This window comes from Myodes glareolus, chromosome 12, assembly GCF_982192425.1.
Source record: "Myodes glareolus chromosome 12, mMyoGla1.1, whole genome shotgun sequence".
In the NCBI taxonomy this organism is placed as follows: domain Eukaryota; kingdom Metazoa; phylum Chordata; class Mammalia; order Rodentia; family Cricetidae; genus Myodes; species Myodes glareolus.
In genome coordinates this window covers 16,962,995-16,983,436 of record NC_142037.1, presented here as the reverse complement: position 1 = coordinate 16,983,436, position 20,442 = coordinate 16,962,995, and the positions used below count along the sequence as shown (strand labels likewise).

At 43.6% G+C, this 20,442-nt stretch overlaps 2 gene segments (V, D, J or C); both read right to left on the bottom strand.

The window, feature by feature from the left end:
- Positions 1–20,442, bottom strand: part of LOC148120162 (T-cell receptor alpha chain constant-like) — a 296,690-nt gene that overhangs the window by 260,399 nt on the left and 15,849 nt on the right.
- Positions 9,856–10,755, bottom strand: LOC146892240 (T cell receptor alpha variable 38-2/delta variable 8-like). The segment is given in 2 exon segments: positions 9,856–10,378; positions 10,623–10,755. Coding segments are annotated over 2 exon segments (384 nt in total).

The following is a 20,442-nucleotide window of genomic DNA, read 5'->3' as shown; positions in this document are numbered from 1 at the left end:
TAAATAAATAACTAAAAAAGAACTTACAGTATGCTGAGCAAGGACTTCTACAGGACTATTACTTTGAAATAACCCTTCACATGTGCCCTCTGGTGCAGTAGTGGCTTGACTGTTATTGGGTAACTAACTGCTTTCCGGCTGGATTTGAGACCTACTCTGAAGGAAGAAAATAAAAATCATGCCTGGTATTTTTAAACCTGGTAAAGAGGCCTAACTGGGGAAGTCATGAACTTTTATTTTGTTCTTATTTTGCCATATGGTCATATTTTCAAGTTGCCTTCTAAATACTCATGTTTATTTCCTTCTATTAGTACTGTGGTTAGCCTTGTCGGAGATGCTTCTTATTACAGCAGCAAACAACAGTCATGTAAGTACTCATAACTAGTCAACATGCCAAGAAAAGTGACAGTGGAGTGCTAAGGCCCAAATGGGACATCTATAGCTCAAATGCGACATCAAGGCTCAGGGAACATCATGGAAGGGGAGAGTGTAAGAGCCATAACACACACGAATTCACTGCAGCTCTGGCTACTCACATAAGACCTGCACAACACTGGGCCTGTGTTGTAGGAGGCTGCCTGTTTGCTTCCTGGCCACCCAGACTTCCAAAATAACCACACAGAAACTGTATTAATTAAATTACTGCTTGGTCTATTAGCTCTAGCTTCTTATTGACTAGCTTTACATCTTAATTCAACCCATTTCTATTAATCTGTGTATCACCATGATGCTGTAGCTTACCAGATAAGGTTCTGATATCTGTCTCCAGCAGGGCTACATGGCTTCTCCTTTGACTCCACCTTCTTTTTCCCAGCATCCAGTTTAGCTTTCCCCACTTAGCTCTGTATTGTCCTGCTATAGGTCTAAAGCAGTTTATTTGTTCATTAATAGTAATTACAGAATATAGAGGGGAATTCCACATCAGGCCTGTCACCATTTCATCATGAATGGAGGAGCTGTCAAGATGACCCTATCAAGGACTGTTGGAAATTAATAGTTGCATTAGGAGGAATGTCATTTTCTTTGGTGGTGTAGTCACATGATCAATTCCCTTGCTTTAATAAATAATGCCTAATTATGCTCATGTAAACAACTGTAATTAAACTCAGAGGGTCACACATGAAAATAAACAAAGGTAGAAGAGAACTTATTGGAAATAAGAAGGGATCAGAGACAGAAGATTGAAGAGGACAATAGTAGATAAAGATGAGTAAAATTCCTTATAAGCGTGTATGAGATTGCCAACAGTAAATTGCTTATATGCAAGGCACATTTCTGTGGAGGGAAGGGAGTAGTGATGTGTTCGATGAATAGGAACTCTTCACAGAGAGAGCCAAGATGAAGAACAATCTGACTACAGAGGACTTCCACAGAAGAATCTCCAGGGAAACCTAAGACTGAATCTAGCAAGAAGTAGGGAAGGGTAAATAAAGGAACCTGACAGAATATGATCTATCTGAGAGTAGTAACTATATATTTCTTTCTTTATAATATTTAATATATACTATAATACACACAGATAAGTATTTATAGTATATCCAATGTTGATACCACTTGGGGGAAATTTTTATCTGAGTTTAATTTTTCTTATTTTCAGTGTTTGTGGGACAATTCTGTATTCTGTCAATTATGTTTTAAATAAATGCAGGTTGGCCAGTAGCCAGGCAGGAAGTATAGGTGGGACAACCTGACAGGAAATAGAGGCAGGCCAATGAGAACAGGAGAATTCTGGGAAGGAAGAAGCCCATTCCTCCCCACTTCAGTCCAGACACTAAAGAAGGAAGATATAACCTGCGCTACCAAAAAAAAAGTACTGAGCCATGTGGCTAACACAGATAAGAATAATGGGCTAATGTAAGTTATAAGAGTTAATAAGAAGCCTGAGCTAATGGGCCAATCAGTTTATAACTAATGTAGACTCTGTGTGATTTCTTTGGGACAAATAACTGTGAGAACTAGGCAAGACAGAAACCCCAACAAGCAGGCCCTCATGTTACATCAGTGTATGTTTGTGTGTATGTGGTGTATAGGTCAATAACCTCCTTCTTTCATATGGGTCTAGGGCATGTTTGGTGGGCTTCTAGGTTGACAAATCTAATGGCAAGTACTTATATCTACTGAAACATCTTGTCAGATTGAGTTTAGTGTTCTAAAACTAATACGTTGACTATTGCAATTCCCAAGTGGTCTCTATAACTGAATATTATTTATTCTGTGTTAGAGTTCATTATTTATTCTTTCATATATGAAGTATTTGACACCACTTTCTCTAAATTATATTAAGCTGTGCTATAGATGACTTTGATTTTATATATATGTGTATATATAATCAAATATATATATAAACATATATATATATATATATACATATATATATATATATATATATAAATATATATATAATCTGCATTGGGTGTCATTTTCTTTAGACTAGCATTTTGAACATTTGCCAGTATCCCTGGCCAAACTTGTATTTTAGATTTTTAATTTAAGTTTAATTGAAAATTAAATGAAAAATTGTTGTTTCCCTTCATTACAGTGGCTGCACTAAGGCTGTATCTGGGGGGATCCTCTTCCCCTAGTCAAAGGCTCTGTTGCTGCCACTAAAGGTTGTTCTACTCTATTGTTCTAATAAAACTTGAGACTCAGACAGTAAGGTGAAAACCTGCCAGCTCACAGAGTTAGAATAGCAACTGGCTAAATTTCTCTCTCTGCTGGCCTCCTGGAAGCCACTCCCTTCCACAATGCCCAACTTAAAAAAAAAAAAAAACCTATGCTATGCTCCTCCCAGCTACTTCCTATCAATGTGATGCTAACCCCGCCTCTCTGAGCCCAGGTTAATTTTTATTAATTAACACAAATGCAACACAGTTTTACATAACTAACAGATGAAGCATGAACAAATGTAACAAGTCTGCCTGGTTAAACAAATAGTCCACAACAAAAAAGTTTAAAACATTGCATAATTCAAATTAATAATTATAAACAAAAGTTAAAAATCAGTAATTTACCAGTGTTAATCTTACATTGAACTACTAATAAAAGTCAGTGATGTCAGGTTCATTTTGTGCTAATTCTTATGTGAGAAACACTCAGAAGTAGACATACAGCAACAAAATCATTTATATATATATATATATATCTTATATCCTATCACCATTCTATTAAATTAATAAGACATACTATAAATTCTTCCCACCTTTTGGGGAGCAGAGAATTCAGTGACCATTTATATTGTCTGAATCTCGGCAATGTTAGCTCTTTCAATGTTAAGTCCTTATATAAAATTGGGATATCATTATTCCCTATACCTAGATTTTTTCAGACTAATGAAATAAAATAACACATTTTGTACATGTGTCAGAGTGTGGGACAATATACATAGTAAATGAGCATTAGCTGTGATATCTACTATTATTGCCAACACAATACTGTCACTGATACTATATTTCAGTGCACCACATGTCCCTTTAAGTTAGCCTGAAACCCCAAGTTAACTACACATAGGTTAGCAATAGAAAGTTGTTTTTTTATAATAATTTATAATTAAGAAATTCCATGAATTATTTTCACTAGAAAACTTGACCCTCTACATCTTTGAGTGAAAGAGTGAAGGCACTGCTGCTGTAGAATGAGCAGCACTTAGTTCATGAAGACTAAATTTTGTTTTAGTGAGCAGCCATGAAAAATGTATGGATAGTAAATGGCTAGATCTGGTGTCTTGTAACCATGCTTAGGATTTTAGGTACGGCCTAAGGGAGGAAGTGCTCAGCTCTACCTGGGCAAGTATACGCTGATCATAGTTTCTCCTCCCTCCTACGCCTCGCAAATCCTCCCGACTTCTTCACCCACCTGGCTTCATGCTCTCTCATTCTCTCTCTCTTTAGAAAACGAACAGGTAAAGAAAAAAGAAAGGAAAGACGGAAAGAAGGAAGGAAGGAAGGAATGAAGGAAGTTAACCCAAACAAACCTGAATTAAGAAAAAGAGAAAGTCAGCCTTGATACTAGGGGGAGGGCTTTGATTCTGCTTCAATTTGGTATGCTAAACTTTGATGACTCCCCAAGCTTAACTTCTCCATGTTCAAGGTGACCTGTCAGTGCTGTCTTCAGCAGTAGGGACTGACCATCAGTTTGAGGAGGGCAAGTGACAGCCTTGGCAATAGCTTGAGACATTGGGGATCTCCACGGAGACCCTTTGGCCAGTAACTCAACTAGGTGTAGCCCATTCCTGCCTGGCAATGGAGGTTCCACTTGGTAGCGAAAGAGGTCTAGTTGAGGCATTGTCTCTCCCATTATTTGGTGACTCCATTTAGATTTTCTCATATATGTACATATTTTCAGAAGCGTCTACAGTAGTAAGTTTCTATAAGATCACCCAAATGGCTTGTAGAGGTCGTTGTCTCTCCCTGTATCCTTCACTTTACTCCTTTCTTCTATCCTTCTCTTCATTCAATCTGCCTGATCTAGTCTTCTGACTGTTTCTCCATAGAAGGAGATCCTCCCCAATGCTTTAGTCCCTTACTTAATACCTAACTCCTGTGGTTATACGGATTGTAGCATATCGACTGAATGCCTAAACTCTAACATCCACATCTAAGAAAAGCATAAAACTTTGCCTTTTTGGGTCTGTGTTACCTTACTTAGGATGATTTTTTTCTAGCAAATTTTATTAATTCTATTTTTGATAGATGAGTAACATTCCATTGTATAAATGAAATATTTTCATTATACATCCATCCACTGATGGACATCTAGGCTGTTTGTTTAGAAACATCTTAAATAACAGCCAATTGGTTAGGTAGGATGAGTGTTCAGTAATAAGGAAAAGTTCTAACAAAAACATAAATTGGAGATATAAACTCATGTAGAGGTTACAGTTGGAGAGGGATGGGATATGATCATAAATTAGGTTGAATTGGTAAGTAGGGAACTAATTAATTTATCAATTAGTAACTTTTTTTCTTTTATCCTGCAAGGCCTAGTTGTGAATCCATAGTGATACCCTCTGCTTTGGTGGGACTTACATTCTTTAACAATCACAGGTTCTTTAGTGGAAAATGGTCTTTATTGTGGAAGGCCGGACCACATTCTCCATTGCTCCTAGGAACAAAGGTAGAGATTGACCTCTGTGACCCCAAGGTGTGGCGGCACACGCCTTTAATCCCAGCGCACGTGCTTTGTAACTCTCTACCGCTGCGTCCCTGCCTACTCCCGAGGTTTCACCTGGGACTGGGAGCAGTTAACCAATCCGGGAATGACACGTCCAAAGCAGGGTCTGTTTCCTTTATAAGGGATGGGTTCCATCTTATCTGGGTCCCCACGGCCGTGTTGGCTTATGCTCTGCTCCCAAGAGGATTAAAGCCATTCCTGCAGAAGGATCCTAGTGTTCCGTGTGGTTCTTGCTGGCGAGACGGTAGCGCGGGACAACTGGTGCCGAAACCCGGGACGCCGAGGAATCCTGACCACCGCACCGACGGGGATCTCTTGGATTCACTTTGGATTCAGGAAGGATTCAGAACTGCAGGGTCTGCATATCAGAGAGGTAATGTCTGTTCCTGGATTTTTCGGTTTTGAGCTTGACTTGTCTCCGCATTGGGAAGGTTTCATACAGGCCTTGATGCTTATCTTAGCAATTCTTTTATTTTTCGTCAGAAATTGCTTAAAAGATGAATCTTGCCAAGCGGTTGTTGCAAGGGCGGAGGAAATTCAGGACAGAATATCAGAAACTGAATGCAGTGGGAGGTTAGACGCGCGCGTGAGAAAAAAAAATTAAGGAAAAAGGACCCTCCAGGAATTCTAAGGAAGTAAAAATGGGGGAGAATATTGGCCCACAAGGCCAAAAGTTTTCTGCAGGAGAAGAGGAAGGAGAAATGGATACAGAGGAGGAAGTAGAATTAGCCAACGGCAGGGCCATGAGGTTATCCCAAACGGTCCATCCGCCTTATTATAGGCTACACCTTCCCTCAATTGCCCCTTCGGCGCCTCCTTATGAGGAAAGCCTTGGGCCAAAGACCTTTTCATTTATCCCTGATAAGGTCAAGAGAAAGCTACACTTGGCCTTCCCCGTTTATGAAGGGGAAAACGGGCGATTACATGCACCTGTGGAGTACAATCAAATCAAAGAATTAGCAGAGTCAGTCAGAAAGTATGGAGTGACTGCTAATTTTACCTTAGCCCAGTTGGATAGATTGGCCTTGTCTGCCATGACTCCAGCGGACTGGGAAACAGTTGCAAAAGCATCGCTCATCAGCATGGGTCAATATTTGGAATGGAAAGCGCTGTGGCATGAGGCAGCCCAGGAACAGGCCAGAGCTAACGCTCAGGCCTTAACTCCAGAACAACAGCAATGGACATTTGACCTCCTGACTGGGCGAGGGCACTATGCCGCTGCCCAGACAAACTACCATTACGGCGCCTACCGCCAGATAGCCGATACAGCTGTAAGAGCATGCCCAAAGATTTGGTTAAGTGGAAAGATGTGCTTTCTAATGAATGGAAAGGCCCGGATCCCATCTTATTGAGATCCAGGGGAGCTGTTTGTGTTTTCCCACAGGATTAAGAAAGCCCATTCTGGCTGCCAGAGCGATTGACCCGAACAGTGAAGAGTGATCCACAACACACGGATTCGCCTGAGGACCTGGCTGCTGTTCCTCCTGCCATTTTGCGGATGGATGACAGAGCACCGATGGAGGACACTCTCAGCCTTCCTGAAGTTGTTACCAGTCAACCATAGGATGGCTGTGTCTCCCCAATTTTTTACAACCAATAAGACTCTGGGCCCCCTCCCTACTGTCCTAGAGATGATTTATAAGCTTGGCCGTAGGACTTCAGTCCTGGGCCGTGTCTCTCATTCCCCTACTTCAAAGAATGGGTGGGGGTGGAAATGTTTTGGAACAGTCCTATGCTATGGATTAGTGTTTTTCCTCTGGATGGTCTGCTGACTCAAATCCCAAAATTGTAGGGACAAAGTGGTTATTGCACAAGCGCTGGCTTCCCTGGAACAGGGGGCCTCTACTGATGTGTGGTTATCTATGTTAAAGCAGTAGGGTTTAAGCCAACCAGCTCCTGGACCCCTGGGACTGTGGTCCATTGCACAGGGTGGAGTGCTTGGCTTAGCTAGCCCTGAAGGTTGTCGAGCTGAAGAGCATCGCACAGAGAATGGCCCTCTCTGAGAGATAAGTCGCTCTGCTTAAGGGTTTTCTGCTGTATATTCCCTTTCCCAGAAAAATGGCAGAGGGCAGGCCGGATAGGTTCCAGGTGTCATGAGCCTAGGGACAGATTCCGTGTAAGCCCATTTTTATGTTTTCATTTTGGGAAGTGCGACCTCTATCTTTACCTTCCTAGGGAGTTGCCTTTCTGCAAAGAAGTAAAAAAAGGGGGATATGTGGAGGGCCGGACCACATTCTCCATTGCTCCTAGGAACAAAGGTAGAGATTGACCTCTGTGACCCCAAGGTGTGGCGGCACACGCCTTTAATCCCAGCGCACGTGCTTTGTAACTCTCTACCGCTGCGTCCCTGCCTACTCCCGAGGTTTCACCTGGGACTGGGAGCAGTTAACCAATCCGGGAATGACACGTCCAAAGCAGGGTCTGTTTCCTTTATAAGGGATGGGTTCCATCTTATCTGGGTCCCCACGGCCGTGTTGGCTTATGCTCTGCTCCCAAGAGGATTAAAGCCATTCCTGCAGAAGGATCCTAGTGTTCCGTGTGGTTCTTGCTGGCGAGACGGTAGCGCGGGACACTTTATTAAGGAGAAATACTCACGATCTGACTTTTATTAGATCATTCTGTTGGCTGTAAGAAGCAACATTTGAAGGGGAAAAATTGAGGTGAGAGAGATTAGGTGAATGTTTATCAACTCAAATGAGAAGAGCAATATACAGGCACTAAATTCAAGGATGGGAAGAAGGAAACATTGATGAGACTCATGATATTTGACTGAATTTGTAAGCCTTAATGACCAATGGGTCTGGGGGATAAAGGAGAGAATAAAATTTAGTGGTCTTGAAGGTTTCTGCCTTGTGAGAATAATGCTCTCACTAATTTTAGGGCTTAGCCCATGTTTGCCATTTCAAAAGATCCTGTGTATGGATCAGAGGCTCAAGTGCGGTGTTCTTAGAGTTGAGGTGAGTGTAGGAATGGATGGGCTTTGTAAAACAATTTGTCAACCTAAATTGTATTTCAGCATTTGGCCTTGGACTCTCCTAAACACGACTCATTCTAATATGATTCTAAACCTCAAGTATGGAGCACACCTATTGGGGCTATCTTATTCTTTCCTGTGCTTTCTAGAGTGAGTAGATGCAAGAAAGTGTTGCGCTGGGATGCTAAGTAGTGAGGAACAACTATTATCTGAGGATTATGGATATGAAAGAAATATTTGTGTCTTTACATTTTAAAAAAGAACTTTTTTCTTAGCCTAAATAGGGTGGGGACCCTTTGTGGTTAGGAAACACCCCATTCCTTCGGGATATAAATAATGGGGGTTACTGTGGTCTGATAGCTGCTTGACCCCAACTTTTAGGTCTGATTTTCCAAATGGCTCCTCCAGTTTGCCTCGTCACCATTACTTTAGTATCATATTTTGTAGACAAAGGAGGAATCCAGGTCAGAAAAATAGGTCAGTCAGATAGGTCAACCAGAAAACAATGAGATAGACAGGATGTAAATTTGCAAACTATTGCATAATTAGAAAGAAGTAACATATGCATGAAAAAACAGACAGCTTATGCTGGAGAGTGGAAGATGGGAATTTTTAGGGCCAGGAATGTACCTCAATGGTTGAGCACTGGCTTAGTGTAGATGAGGTTCTGGATTTAGTCCTTAACACTGCCAAACAAACAAACAAAATCAGATTTTTACAATATGTCAGAAAAGTGAACAAAGTTGAGGAAGAAAAGCAGTGTATAAAATTAAGATCTGTAGAGCAAGTAAGAAAGTGAGTCATATATGGTAAGTCCTGGTCTCTCGCCTCCCCTGTGCCCGCCAGACCTTGGCCCCTCCCACAGTCTATTTAAACTGCTCCTGGAAAGTCCCTTCCTGTGCCTCCCCCACCTCTGCCCCTGAGGTCATGTTAATGGTTTCCCAGGTCCCCCACTGGAAAGCGCAAGAGTCCCATTAGACCTGGCTATCCTTTAGTTCGGCTCATTGTAATTTTTGTGTAGGCAGAGTTCGTGTTAGGAAAATTCCTAACATATATATGAATATATATATATGTACACACACATATATACATATGAATGACTTTGATATGATTGTGGTATATGACTTTGGTGTGATTGGTGTGATTATGGGATATGAACATAAAATTGGTAGTGTAGTGGCTTGATTGAGAAATGTCCCCCTGATTTCATGTATCTGAATACTTGATCCCAGCTGGTGATGCTGTTGGAGGAGACCCAGGAGATGTGGTCTTGTGGGAGGAAGTGTGCCACTGGGGGCGGGCTTTGAGAGCTTACTGCCCCACACTACCGCCAGTTTGCTTTCTCTCCTCGTGCTCATGGCTGAGATGTGAGTCCCAGTCTCCAGCTCCTGCTGTCCTGCCTGCTCCCTGTCACCTGCTGTCATGCTGCCGTCATGGCTCTAGCTCTCTGGAGCCATAAGTTCAAATAATCTTTTTCTTCTATAAGTTGCCTTAGTCATGGTGGTTTATCACAGCAACAGAAAGTAATGAGTATAGGTAGTTTTTTATAATAATTAACAAATTGAAAGACTTGGACAAAATTCTCAAAGAATAGCTTTAGGTTACGCTCAGGAATTTGCTTGATCACAGTGACAAGGAAAATGTCTGACCCGTCCTATGCAACACAAGCATTTTGATAGCCAACAAAATAATACACTTTGCAGAACTATACAGTTTTGTGCATCCCCTATATTTTATGATTGTTTTGAAAATTACAGCGTATAGAATTATGCTTGTGTTTCCTACGGTTGCTTATGAGTACTTTTTCCTCCAAAGAAAAGCAAGTCTTTCTGTGTATGCCACTGGTACCCCCGGCCACTTCCTGCTATTTCTGCACAGACGCTGAGATCTGAGGTTTCTGTTAGCTCCTCTCTGTTGCCTGTGTCACCGTGCCCCTCTCCATAAGGGCGCAGAAATACATCGCAGCGTCTTCCATGTGCAAGTCTGTGATCTCCAGGCTGAAAGACTTCGCTGCTCTCTGGAAGTTCACGGAGAAACGGTCCTCCTTTGCGTTCTGCTGCCTATAAGCTTCCTGGCGAATAACGAGAGTCATCTGCCCTCGTTGCTGTTTGTACCAGAACAAGTTATAATTACTAGTATCATTCGTGTCGTACGTGCAGTCCAGGGTTGCCGACTCTGCCTCCTGCACGAACTTTTCCTGCTGAGGCTGAGTGACCGTCTGGGCCGTGCTGGCTCCTGTGGAACAGAAGAGGGAAATGACTCCATTGCGGTATCTGTCAGAGAGAGAAACACTGTCGACCTTGTTCCTATCTTATCTGCCTTTCCTCTTGATTCCAGTGCCAGGCAGCCCATACCAGCCTTATGCTTCCAGGAAGCTGGGCCCAGTGAAACCGGTCTCAGAATTCAGTGCTGTTAATCTTTCTCCCCACTTCCCATTCCTAAAGAATACTAGTAAAAGCAAATGGATTTGCCCTCCTACCAAGAGAGGTGGAAACCAAGAGCGTCCACAGCAAGTATGGCCACGCCATGTTGGAAGCTAGATGCTGATTCAGTTCTTGCTGTTAGCTAGACTCGAAACACCACGCCTTCAAAACAGGAAGTGGTAAGCCGAGGGGCCTGTCATTGATGTCTGACTTAGAACACTTGTCAATGTGTTTTATCTTTCAGTCAGAGAAACAATCTTTCTCGAGTGAAAAAAAAAAAAAAAGACATGGTCAGAACCAAACATTCTCTGTAATAAGAAAGAAAAGAAAGTGATAAATTGTGTTTGTAAAGACAAAATGGGGGAAAAGCCAGGTGTGTGGTGCACACCTTCAGTCCCAGCACTCCGGAGGAGGTATAGATAAGATCTTTGACTTCAAGGGCAGCTTGGTCTATGGAGTGAGCGACAGGACAGCCAGAGAAGAAACCCTGTTTCAGAAAACAAAAAGGCAAGAAACAAAAGCAAAGCACAAACCCAAAACAAACAAAATCTTTGAGTGGTGGCGGTGTGGTTGAGAAGACAGTCAAGGTCAAGGTTAACGCAATGGTGAAGTTTTCTGTACGCAGCGGTTTTCTTTATCCCTCCTCTTCACCCCACTCCCTTCCATCTCTCTCTTTCCGTTCCTCATTCTGTCTGAAAAAGTTGATATCATAAAATAGTCAGTGGGTTTAATGACAACCCTTTGACCAATAATTTAAAAAAATATCATATGTAAATGTGGACGTGTGCCTTGGTATGTGTATGGAGGTCAGAGGGCAGCTTTTAGAAATCGCCTTCTACCTTGTTTGGAGGCAGAATTTTCTCAGTATTTCTGCCACTGTGCTGTCTATGGCAGGGAAGCTGCTGGTGATCCTAGGTGATTCTCCTGTCTGCATCCCCCGCTCAACACGTGAATCCGGGGATTTCAAATACATTTTATTGTGTCTAACTTCTTATGTGGTTTTGAGGATTTGAACTCAGGTCCAGGAACACGTGAATCCGGGGATTTCAAATACATTTTATTGTGTCTAACTTCTTATGTGGTTTTGAGGATTTGAACTCAGGTCCAGGCTGTGTAGCAAATGCTTCACCCACTGAACCATTTCCTCAGGCCCATGACCGGTAATGCTTTGATGGTTTGAGACATGATTAACATAATCCTAACAGCGAGAACGCTCAGATAATGGAGAAAATTGCAGCCAGGAATTTCAATACTAACTATTATTATTTGTGGGAGATAATTTTTCTTTTTGTGAGAGATGCCTGGCTTTGGTTATGTCAAGGACCTTTACCACACTGGTGGGAAGCATTATTGTGAAGAATTTCGTCAATGTTTCTTCATGATTTTGTGGAGGAAAAAAACCCCAAACAACAAAACAGCGCAGCTTATTTATGAGCATCGTTTCCTGCACTGCTGACAGCTTGTCATCAGCCCGCCATTGTTCTCCAGACACGTCTTTTTCCATGAGAGAAGAAAGGGCACACATTACAGTCCTTATTTTATAATGAGGCACCTGAACAAAAAACGAGAATCCACAATGCAGAGAACCGTGAATCTCATTTCCATGAATTTTCTCTACCTACAGAATCGGTGTCACTCAGCTGTAGTCAAGGCCACCTCCATAGTGTCAGGCCTTCTGTAAAAGTCTCTCCCTTCATAAAATCAGACAGGGAATAGAAGATCAAGTTAAAAGCTTCAGGGAGTGGTGGCTCTAATTCTCCTGTCTTGTTTGTTGTTTCCGTTTGGAAAGCTTGGTCCATGGTGATTTTTTTTCCCCCAGAGATGTTTTCAACAGTGGAGGATTCCTTAAAAGCATGTGTTTTGTCCTACTTACTGTCTTGTGGTGGAAGCCATGGGAAATTGTTAGATATGTTATGGGTCTACAGTTTCCCTTTACCTGCCCAGCCTCCTATAGGAACCCCTAGGTGATGGGAATGAATTCCCTTTCAAAGTCATCCCAGTTCAAGGTGTGGATTTACTAACAAAGGTCTTCTAACTGATGTTTTTCTGATATGCTGTGCCTGTCAGGTCTCAGATCCCAAGCTCCATCTTGCTCTTGATAGCTTCTCCTGGTTCACCAGGCACAGCCAATAGAACTTCAGAATCTGATAGTCACCATCCAATCATGTCCCAGTAAAGTTACTGAACTCTGAAGATTCAATACGATGATGTATGCCACCGAACTTTCAAGTGGGCAAATGTAATGTGAGGATCGGCAGAGGGCAATCCATGAAAAGTTCCAGTATGCAAGCTTAGCTGAGCAATCCCACATGGCAACTCTGGTCACAAGGTTTCTCGCTAGAGTCAGACATAAAGCTTGAGAAACGCCCCATGAATATCGTACACCCACTGTCGTGTTCTCATGAGAACTACAGACGCAGAAGGCAGGCACAGTGGCACCATGGGAAGAAGCTACCCTCCTAGCTGGCAGTTGACTAAAGAGAACCAGGGTTCCCAGGCAAGAGCACCATCCTGAGGAACCAGGCACATTCCCTGGTCAGGAGAGGGCCTATAACTAGGTAATAAAGATGGTAAACTTCCAAGATAACCCAAGATCGCTTGCTTCTTCCTCCTCTCATGACCTGAGACAAAAGCCTGGAAGCTTAAAACAAGGACTGTGTGGGCTTTTTCTCCTGCCACTAGGCCTTCTGCAGATGGACTGGCTGCACAGGTTCAAGTCCAATCAGGTCATGTCACAGAACAGTTGTGTGTTAACCGGTCATCCCATCCTTCTTCAAACTGATCAGCCCTAAGCTTGAGGAGGAAAACTCTTCAGAGACCTAAAACCCAGCCCTCGAGAGTAGGTGGGAGTAGATGGGAATGCTGTCCCCTCTTTGTGCAGAAGGTTTTTTTTCTCTCTGTGTGTGTCTGCTGCATGATTACATGGGTTTCTTCATTTTTCTTTCACTACTGATCCTGTCTACTCCTGTCTGCTGTAGTCCAGAATTCTCTTCTGCTACTTGTTGAACTCACCCCCCCCCCCCCACCGCCTTTTAGTTTTTTAACTGGCAGGAAAAAACAGAGCTGATCAAGACAGCTAGATGGTAACAAGCTCATACTGACTGTCCATATAATTCAATTTTTAGAAGGAAATAAAGCGATCAAAATACTTTGGACAAGTTTCCTTAAAAGGTTTATATCATTCACTACATTAGCTTTATGATTTATCTTACCAGAGAAGGCAACAGAGACTGTTTCCTCAGCCCGAGGACACCCAAGTGTCCCCCAGGCACCCTGACTTCTGCAGCACAGGTGACTGTGAGGTCTAATGGGAAGGGAATGGTGGACCAGATACTCCACCATGAAGGGACGGCAGCCCCTCGTCACTCTGGTTAACAAGGACAGAACCAGCCTTGAGTGTAGGCCTGAAACGCTGCTCAGAAACTTCCAATGTGTCCCTTTGTGGTGGTCAGCTGGGAGGCATTGGAGGCTAATTTACTTAAATATATGATGTTAAGGAGTTTGTTGAAACATTAATTTCTTCTTTGTGGCTTCTGTAAAAGAGAGAGACCAGTTCTCAACCCTGTAGGGTCCTGACAAAATGAATCTTAGGTTCACAGGAGGACTGGAGCTCCCAGATAACAGACACGGCATCTAGAAGCATCTCTGCGTTTCAGTCTTTTGAAATTCATGGAAAATTTAGTTGGAGTAAACGTCTGACTCCAAATGTCCAGATACAGGGCGATTTGTATCTGTTCTTTGGGTGTGTATCAGCGATGTAACTTTTTTAAAAAAACTTTTTAATGATTTTTTTGTGGATTTCCCATCATGCATTCTGATCCCACTCATCTCCCTGTCCCTTCACTTCTGCCTTCTGCCTTTGCAACCTCCGCCCCATAAGCAAAGTTTAATAGTAAAGCCAAACCAACCAAACAAAAACAAATAAACAAAACTTGGCATAAAAGCTGCAGTGTGGCCCAGTGAGACACACGACGGACCCTTCAGTTAATATATCTTTACTTGTGAGTGCTCAGTGCAGTGAGTCATTGGCCTGGCGTCTGGCTTCTGCTACACCCTTGATACTGGGGCATCACTGAAACGTTGCTTGGATAGCCTATCATTGCCTTGTGTCATGGAGATGCTGTAGCCTTGGATCTGCAGGTCTGGCCCTTCACATGCTCCAGCAGTTCATAGATGAGCTGGGTGTTGGGATGGGGTACCTAGCAGTCCTGGTTCTGGGCCTGGGTGGTAGCTGAGTTGGTCAGCCTGCCAGTTTTTCCCATCATCACCATTTGGGAAAGCTCCCCAGCACTGCCGAGGCTAGGTCCTCCAATGTAGCAGACAGCAAGGAGCGGGGCTTCTCCTGCTTTCCCAGCCTTTTTAGAGATCTTCTGTGGATAACTATTAGTGCAAGGAAGTGGCGCCCTCTTCAGGTCAAGGACATAACTACTGTTATCATTGGATTTTAGGGCCCACAAGATGGCTCAGTGGGTGAAGGAGCCTGAGCCGAGCCTGACGACCTGAGTTCAATCCCTGGGACCCACAAGTCCACAGGGAAAGGAGAACCGACTCCTGAAAGTTGTTCTCTGACATCCACAGGTGTGGCTCTGCATCACGCAGCATAAATTAAAAATCAGTAAGTAAATAAATAAAAAGCTATCACGAAAGCAATGTGATTTTCAGGTTTATATTTATGCTAAATGTAAATAACGATATTTAAAATGTACCCAATTATTTCCTTTATCACTGCTTTTAAGTCTTACCTTTTACCACGCCTTTCTGCCTAAAAAAAAAAAAATCCCATGACTGCACTAGAATACACTGATGCACCTTTAGTCTCTTTTAAAATTCTGATTTTTAGAATTCTGATACAGGGTGGGGTTTCTTTTTTTTTTTTTTTTGGCTGCCCTTGAAATTCCAAAGGAGTTGGGGACTACCTGAATTCCGGATCCTCCTGCCTCCACTTCCTGAGTGTCAGGATTACAGGCACGCTCTGCATTGCCCAGCGGCACTAGGTATTGCATTCAGACCTTCCTGCATGCTAGGCAAATGCTCTATGGACCACACCGTATCCCTCATCTCTGATGCTTCCCTTTAATGTTCTTCCAAGTGTATAGAATGATTATAGAATACATTTTGAGCCTAATCTTAGAGATTTGTCAATGCTTGCCGAGCACTGTGCTCTGGGTAGGATGAATGCTGACGTGTGCAGGGAAATACCTTTCCTTGTGGAGATGATACTTCTTGACTTCACGTACTTAGTGGAGGAACGGTGAGCACATCTCACAGTGGTGTGCCACTCAGAGCTGAATGACTTGATTCAGATTCAGTACTGTATGACCTTGGAAGAGAAGGATGACTCTGGCAACCAGCGGGGACAGTGCTGGAGCTGGCAGTGAGCTTGAGGCACCATGGGTCAGTGAGGAAAATAAACTGTAAGACAAGGGAATTTGGAGAAGAGCTGGACATGCAGTTAAGTAAGTGGAGGCAAGTTGATTTAGGGGGAGACCACGGTGACAGTTAAGGGAGTATAGTAAGTGAGAGGCCAGCATAACAAAGAGACAACGAAAGGGCATCTTCTACAGCAGAACAGGCTAACCAGAGGAAACCTCAGAAAGGAGGTCCCAGATTGGGAACCCACAGAACATGCTATTCCCGTGCACTAGGGTGGTTATACAGGAGGAAAAGAGAGGAGCAGGACGGAGAGGGGGAAGCAAAGTCTTCCTTTTTGGAAGGCCACTGGCCACTATTGGAGTTCTGGAATGCTAATTGCTGTGGTTTTGAGAAATTTTCATAATTTAACCAAAAATAGGAAAACTTTTCAAAATGCTGTGGCCCTGACTAACCCTGCTGACTTTTGTCTTCATAGATAGGTGGCAAAGGGTGTGCGTGGCTGTCCATCAAGCTTTTTCTGGACGGCGTCTGTGTTCTCATCACAGGGCTCTTGAGGCGTCTCTAGTATTGAAGCTCTGAGGAAAGGTGCTGTCTCCATGCCTCAGCCTCTGGGGTTTGCAGTGGGCCATTGTTTTTCTTCAACTCATTAGCTCAAAAGACATATTTCCTATAACCAGCAGGGTCACCCCTGTGATTTACTCTAACAATGAACACTTTGAGTCTGCCCAAGGCTCCCTATAGGGACCACTCTCTACTTGGCATCTCCTTATCTCATAGGCTCCTTTCTACATATCCCATTTCTTCCTGGTTGCAGCCTCCATAGGTTGCCTCCCTTCTTCCCTTTGCAGCCACGCTCTTCCTCTTTCATCCTATGCTGATTACCCAAACCCGGATCTGCCCACCACTCATCTGTTTATACAGGAAAGGAGAGGCAAGACTGTTTTCATGGGAAAGTCCCCTCTGCTTCTTAGTCTCCGCCCCCAGCCTTCTCAGGGAAATCTTACTATTACTGCCCAACAATACCAGGCCCTATGGTAATTCTCTAGCCACTCCCTGGAGGCACACTCTTGCCTCTCCCTCTGGTACCACTCTAACCATATCCTGTTTGAATCAGACAACCCAACTCACCTCATTACCCAGTCCAAAGACTCTGTGCTTCATGGTTGAACTCCAAGGACACAGGGACCCCATATACTCTTCAGGTATACTAGCTTCTTACTGAGGCGGTCCTCTCTTTATAACGCTCAGCCTGAGAAAGTGAGGTTACTGTACAGGAAAATGGGGATGTCTTTCTAACCGTTTTTGTTCCATCTCATGTTCCTTTTGCCTCAGCTCCTCAGGATTTTTCTTCCTCTGTTGAACTTCAGTCTACGTCTATCTCCTGGCTACTCAGCCCAGCGGCTGTATCCTTGTATTCCCGCATCTAGTCATCGGACTCCTTCCCAACAACCAGCTGCTCATTTTCCTCAGTTCCAACTTCTAGCTCTAAGATACGCTAACCCACTCTCCCTCTTTCCATGCCTGTGTGTCTTTTCCACCCTTAACATGGGGCCAGCTGACATCACCACTGCAACACTGTTTGCAACAGTGTTCTAAGACTCATTCAGATGCTCTCTCTATAAAATAGCGACTCCTAGTTCATCCCTCCGTAAAATCACCTACCATCTCTGATTCTTACAATCTTTCTGCCCCCTTCCATATAGATCCCTGAGCCTTGAGGGTTTGATAAAGACATCCCAATCAAAGCCTATCACTCTCTGCACACTGTACACCTGTATATTATTTCTGTGTTAATTACTATTTACTGCCAGAAGAAGCTTCTCTGCTGAGGGTAGAGTGATGCACTGGTCTGTGGGTGTAGCAATGCCTTTAGGAGTAGTTTTATCATTATGTTCATTTATCAGAAAAATAGTAGTAGATTTCCCCATGGGCCCATGACTTATCTAGATTTTATTCTTGATATCATTAGTGATATTAGGTATAGGTTCCATTTAACAGAGTAGTTCTTAGACATATATATATATATATATATATATATATATATATATATATATCCATATAAAGTTTGGTCATTCCTTAACATATGTCACTGTTGTGCCCATGCACATATCTTGCAGGCAGGTCATTATAATAACATACAGGTTTCATATCTGGATGATATGGATTATAACTTTTCACCCCTGACCTCTTGCATATTACCTTCTAACACTATGAATGTTAGCCAGTATGGGTGAATCTTCCAGTTGAGAACCAGCTAGATTTTTCCATGGTCTACCAGAAGTAGTTGGTGTCTTCAGCAACAAGGTCTTCCCATCAAGTTCTGGAGGGTGACTAACAGCATTGACAATAAATAGCCTTTAGTGTTTGGCGGGTATATGTCTATAGGACCTCCTTTGGCAAATGACTTAAAAAGACGTAACCCATTCTAGGTACTCAGTGTTTTACTTGGTAGCATATAATATCTAGTTAGAATATTTTCTCCCTTCCTGATTATATAGTAACCTCATTTAAACTCCATATACATACATACATGCATACATACACGCATTATTCCATATAGAGGTATATTTAGTGTTAGGTATCTGTCCCCATAATCTGTCTTCCTCTATCCCTTCTAGCCCTTCTTCCAATTCTCAGCTTCTTTAAACAATCCTCCCAAACCAAATAACCTTACTCACAAGTTTCATTTTTCAAAACCACAGAGCTCTGGATTCATTACTGAAGGAAGGTTCCTATTTTTTTTCCTTCAGGAACAGCATTGCTCTAGTGAGAGGCTGGAGAAGTTTTCCATTGGCAGAGATAGTAATATGTTTTTGTAAAAACTAGTGAGTGTGTGCTAAAGAAGCAGAATGGATTTTCTCATTGAGAGTCTAGTCTTTTAACTCCCTGTATAAACGGATAGGTAGTGAACAGATCTAAGGTTTCTAATCAGTAGAGGCTGAAAGGAGAAAAGTACTGATGCAAAGGAAGGCAGGGAGGTTGCCCACAATAAGCACCAGTTGAAATCCTGAGAAACACAATGGGGCATAAAGGCAAAGAGGGTCTAAATAGAGTGTGGTCCTCATAGAAGGCACTGGGCAGATATAAGAAGTGGTCATATTAGAACATTGGAGTGAGCCTGGTGGTCATAGAAATGTGTTTATTGAGCTAACAAGTCAAAGAAGCGCAAGAGTCTGCTGGTCAGGATTGCAGAGAGTGTAAGAGGCAGTTAGTGGGCAGAAAAGACAGAGGCGTCTCCCAAGGTAAGTGATAGGAAAAGGACCAGGAAGGGACCTGAATAGGCAAAATGAAGTTTCATGGATGAGCCCACCCATCCAAGTAGTTAGAAGGGCTGGGCTTGCTAAAGAACACTAGTCATGATTGGACAAAAGGGCCTAGCAGCCAGAGGCAAAGGAAGAGTATCATTTAGGAGGCAGTGAGAGAAGCTTGTGAGGGGACAGCCAGACAGGGAGAGTAGTAAGCAGAGAGGGGAGAAACAAAGAACTCAAGGGTGTATTGTGGCTTGTTTAGAGGGAGGCTTGTTCTGGTGTTAGCTTAGTCCAGGAAAGTTCAAGATCTTGTGTATTATTTGTAGGGAAGTTGGACCTGTAAGAGTAGAGGCTTAGGCTCTGCTGGCTCCACCCTGCTAGCGCCTCCGCCAGCCATCCCAGCTTCCATCCAGAGGGCCATTGGAGGGGTGAGTGTGATTCGGGCCCTCGGCAGGGGCCTGGCGAGGAGGAGCTAGGACTTTCCCTGACCCCATAGACTCCCAGGTCAGCCTGCTCTGCTGGCTCCACCCTGCTAGCGCCTCCGCCAGCCATCCCAGCTTCCATCCAGAGGGCCATCGGAGGGGTGAGTTTGCTTTGGGCCTGCGGCAGGGGCCCTGCGAAGAGGAGCTCGGTCTTTCCCCGACCCCATAGACTCCCAGGTCAGCCTGCTCTGCTGGCTCCACCCTGCTAGCGCCTCCGCCAGCCATCCCAGCTTCCATCCAGAGGGCCATCTGAGGGGTGAGTGTGCTTCAGGCCAGTGGCAGGGGCCCAGCGAGGAGGAGCTAGGACTTTCCCCAACCCCATAGACTCCCAGGTCAACCTGCAGTGCTGGTTCCACCCTGCTAAGCTCTCCCACCTGCCAGCCCAGCTTCCATCCAGGTACAAATTTCTATATTTCTCCCCTCCCACTGGGGCCATAAAATTTCCCCAGCTCAGCTGCCTTGCACACTGGGCCTGCTCTGTAGGCGCATCCCGGAAAGAGGGAGTGCCTGTGCTTCAATAGCCTGCCTGAGGAAAGGTAGGCATTCTATCAGTGAACTCCCTGCCCAACAAGGGAACCTGACCCTCTACCAGAAGTTCCAATAGAGAGCATTTGATCGAAGAGATGGGCAGATGCCAAGGCAAGACCTCGTCCAACAATCTGAAAAACAACATGAAAACACCAGATCCCAACGACCCTACAACAGAAGGATTTGAACACTCTAACCCAGATGAAGTGGAAAAAAGTGCCATTATGAAAGCAATAGAGTCCCTT